Genomic DNA, 3,377 nt, shown 5'->3' on the forward strand with positions numbered 1-3,377 from the left:
TTGGAAATGTTGTATAAAAATAAGCCATTTGCTAGCACGAGTGAGTACAATCACAGAACGTATGGAGGTGTAAAGCTCGTCTGATATGACGGAGGTGCGGCAGTCGGAGGAGATCTCAGTGCAGTTTTTAGTGTACCATCTTCCTCTCGGAGGCGCCCACTTCCACGCGTCACAGCACCGGGGTATCGCCGGAACGGCTGTCAGAACTGTTTCTCCTGCTCATCGATTGGAATCGCTTTCACTGGTCTTTCTGCAGAAGTCCAGCCCGGGGTCCGGGGGTTACGGAGCTTTGCCTTTTTCTCCACCACAGCTGTTCGTCCCCAGCAGGCCTGGTACGCTGAGCACGCTCAGGAATTTCATCGTGAAAAACGGACAACTGGTGTCTCAAATGCATTTCATGGCTGGCTATGTGACAGGTAGTTTCAGAACACCGCTAATCGGCAACATCAAGTCAGAATCTGTTTGCTAATACTGTTTTGCAAATCCTTAGAGTTTCACATGAGGGACTATTAAACACTTCTACGGTTACAAAGGAGTGCGGGTGCGGTCTAGTCCAGGGGCTCCTGTTTTATTCTGATTGTTGGGGTAGGTTGTGGTCGTCTGTCTTCGCGACACAGCACGTACTCACTGAACTGAGAGGAATCCACCCCACCACCGCATGAAGCTGCCACGTTAAATCCCTTCTGAAATAATCTTTCGAGCACCTGCAATGTGGGGAAAAAAAATCAGATTGATATTTAGCAAATTTTAGAGATAAAAGCATTCAGGAGCACCGGATCTAAACGCTGGATTTAGTCTTTTCAGTCCTTGTTGAATTAATATTATTCAGCTATAATTCTATAACTTATTCTTAAATGACTACACTGTGATTAAAGTCTTGCTCTCAGCAAACCTCTGTAGAAAACAAAAATTAATCAAACAAATAAGCACTCTGCAGAGCAGCTTAGTACATTATATAGTAGAACGCTGGACTGTGGCGATATTGATGTTATCTCTTACTGCTTACAGAAAGCAGCACCGGCTTTAAGTCCTAATAAGAAGTGCCCATTATTCATTAGTAATATGAATAATCTTACAGAAAGGGGCTGAAAACATTTCTCAGCTCTTCCCTGGCAGATGAAAATGTATTGGGTCGCGAGTGACACTTCCACCAGCTCTTCGTGGAAATCGCAGCTGTGACTTTCCCCTGGTGGGAGGGAGCACTGCTCTCAGCAAAGCAGGGCAGGGCTGGGATGCCGAGCCAAGACGTGGGCCATAGGGAAATGTTCTGGCTCAAGAAAGAGGTTAATCTGTATTGCCCAAATATGTATTTTCTCTTTCTCCTTCTAAAGAGACGGTGGTGCAATTCAGATGCATGAATTTACGGAACCCAGAGGCATCTGTAATTTCTGAGACTGTCACACAGCACATTTCCCTAGGATACACCAGCCCTGGCAATCTGACCCGGGCCGTGCTTCCACACGCACCAGCATGTTGATACACAGTTTCCCAGCAGAGCAGGACGCACTCAGACTTCTCTCAGCGTTAGTGAGAGCGGATGCAAGATCCACCGGAGGAGTTGCTGTGCTCCGTCCCTGCCACTGGCAGCTCTTCTGAGTCCAGGGCAGCAGGCTGGAAAAATGGTTCCTGTGGTCGTCTCCACCGATAAAGGCCGTCAAGGGAGCAGCCTGTACGGTTCTGCAAGCCTGAGGTACCGCTTCCACTGCTACAGCACGAGGGCCCACTGTGCTGGGAAGACAACCTGATGATTCCCTACCCTGATGAACTCGGTGACACCAGCATTCCCAGGTGACAGCCGCCTGCCCCCACAGCAGCAGGGACTAAGCTATTTACAAACTTGTTCCCTCAGCCAAGGGAAGTGTCTAAGCAATACACCCCCCTTCAGACCGAGTCAGCTCATGCGCTTCCGTGGCTTTATGTTACAGGAAGAAAATTAAGTCTTTTTCAGTTTCATGTGCCCTGAGTTCAGCAGTTACACCTACTGCAGTAGTACGTTAAAGGCTGACGGTGTTGGGAGATCCGCACACCAGGCCACTGCCCTCGCACACAGACCCACGTGAGGCCACGGTGCCTTTCTCCGTGCACCATTTCTTTTGCCTGAACGTTGGCTTTGCCTTCCCCAGAAACATCAGTTTGGAGCCTTTATTAAGGGTAACTGATTTCAGAACTGTAGCCGAAGCGGTCTCCTGGAGCAATGCAAACCACAGCGGCAGCAGCATTTGCTGGTTTAATTCATGGGAACACTCCTCTGAGGCTGCCTGTGTTACCCATCTGTGTTTTAATCCATGGTTTGGAGCTGCTCTAAGCGCAGCTTTGCCTAAGCCATACCAAATCTGCTGGAAATCAGCTTGCCTGAGGAGCTCTGCCTGGCCTTGGGACACAGGGACTTACATCCTCAAAAAGCTGCACCTGCCAAATCTCACAGAGAGCGCAAGTGAGAGCATTTCCAGCTCTGTTACTTGTCCAGATGTGCGGGGTTCAGACACTTACTCCTGTTCAAAGAGGAAGCCAGGAGTTTGGGAGGGAAGGAGGAGTCACACATCATCAGGCTGCTGGAGTGTGTTTTGACTGTGTTGTGTGTCCTGTTCCTAGACCTGGTCAGCTGAAGACGAGGGGCTGCCCAGCCACAGCACAGGACAGCCACCGAACAGCACAGCGGAACAGAGGATGGACAGGTAACATGGCAGAGAGACGTGGCTTCAAAATCCGTGCTGAAAACTTTTTAAAATCAATTTGCTTGTAAGACAGAACAAGCAGAGGGTGCCCTTGGCTTGCCTCGGTCCAAAGCTAAGGCAGGCTGCACGTCAACAGAGGAGTCTTCTTTACCGAGCCAGCCCTCTGCAAACACACGATCCAGGTAGACATTACACCTCAGAGCACTGCAGAACAAAGCGATTCGTTTTTGCTACCTACGTGCTCGAAGGACTAGACTGCAGGCTATAATCTAGAGTTAAAAACCTTGGTATCATCACTTTTCTGATTTTGTTGGAAGGTTTTCCAAATAGAAACACGGTACTTTCACTTACTGCATTTCATTTAAATTTTGCAGAATACTAACAAATACATTCTTAATAAGGAAGACTCAATGTTCAACATATACAAGCATCACAGAATTTTCTCTAAGGTACGCTCACGTATCTCACCAGAGCCTGTTGTGAGGGGCTGAAAAAACTGTCAGTCTTAAGAAAACTCTACACCTATCGGTAATTATTACAAATGGGCATTAAACTGAGAGCTACGGTATTTTTTTTGGCTACCACTACCTACTCCACGTTGACATTCTTTGTTTTATATACACAGTTATCAACACGAAATGTTTAACTAAAATACTTCCCAAAGATCCAAAGAATTTACAAATACTGCAGCTGTGCTACCGA

At 47.6% G+C, this 3,377-nt stretch overlaps 1 protein-coding gene across 2 annotated transcripts in view; it reads right to left on the reverse strand.

The window, feature by feature from the left end:
- Positions 1-215: 215 nt before the first annotated feature.
- KCTD15 (potassium channel tetramerization domain containing 15) overlaps positions 216-3,377 on the reverse strand; it is a 40,339-nt gene continuing 37,177 nt past the window's right edge. The window contains exon 5 of one of the 2 annotated variants that reach the window (XM_010141083.1): positions 216-704. In XM_010141083.1, the coding sequence (XP_010139385.1) occupies positions 549-704 (156 nt within the window). In that variant the 3' untranslated portion in view covers positions 216-548. The remainder of the gene's footprint in view (positions 705-3,377) is intronic. The other variant, XM_010141082.1, reaches the window with a different exon arrangement.

This window comes from Buceros rhinoceros, unplaced genomic scaffold (genome assembly GCF_000710305.1).
Source record: "Buceros rhinoceros silvestris isolate BGI_N320 unplaced genomic scaffold, ASM71030v1 scaffold16168, whole genome shotgun sequence".
In the NCBI taxonomy this organism is placed as follows: domain Eukaryota; kingdom Metazoa; phylum Chordata; class Aves; order Bucerotiformes; family Bucerotidae; genus Buceros; species Buceros rhinoceros.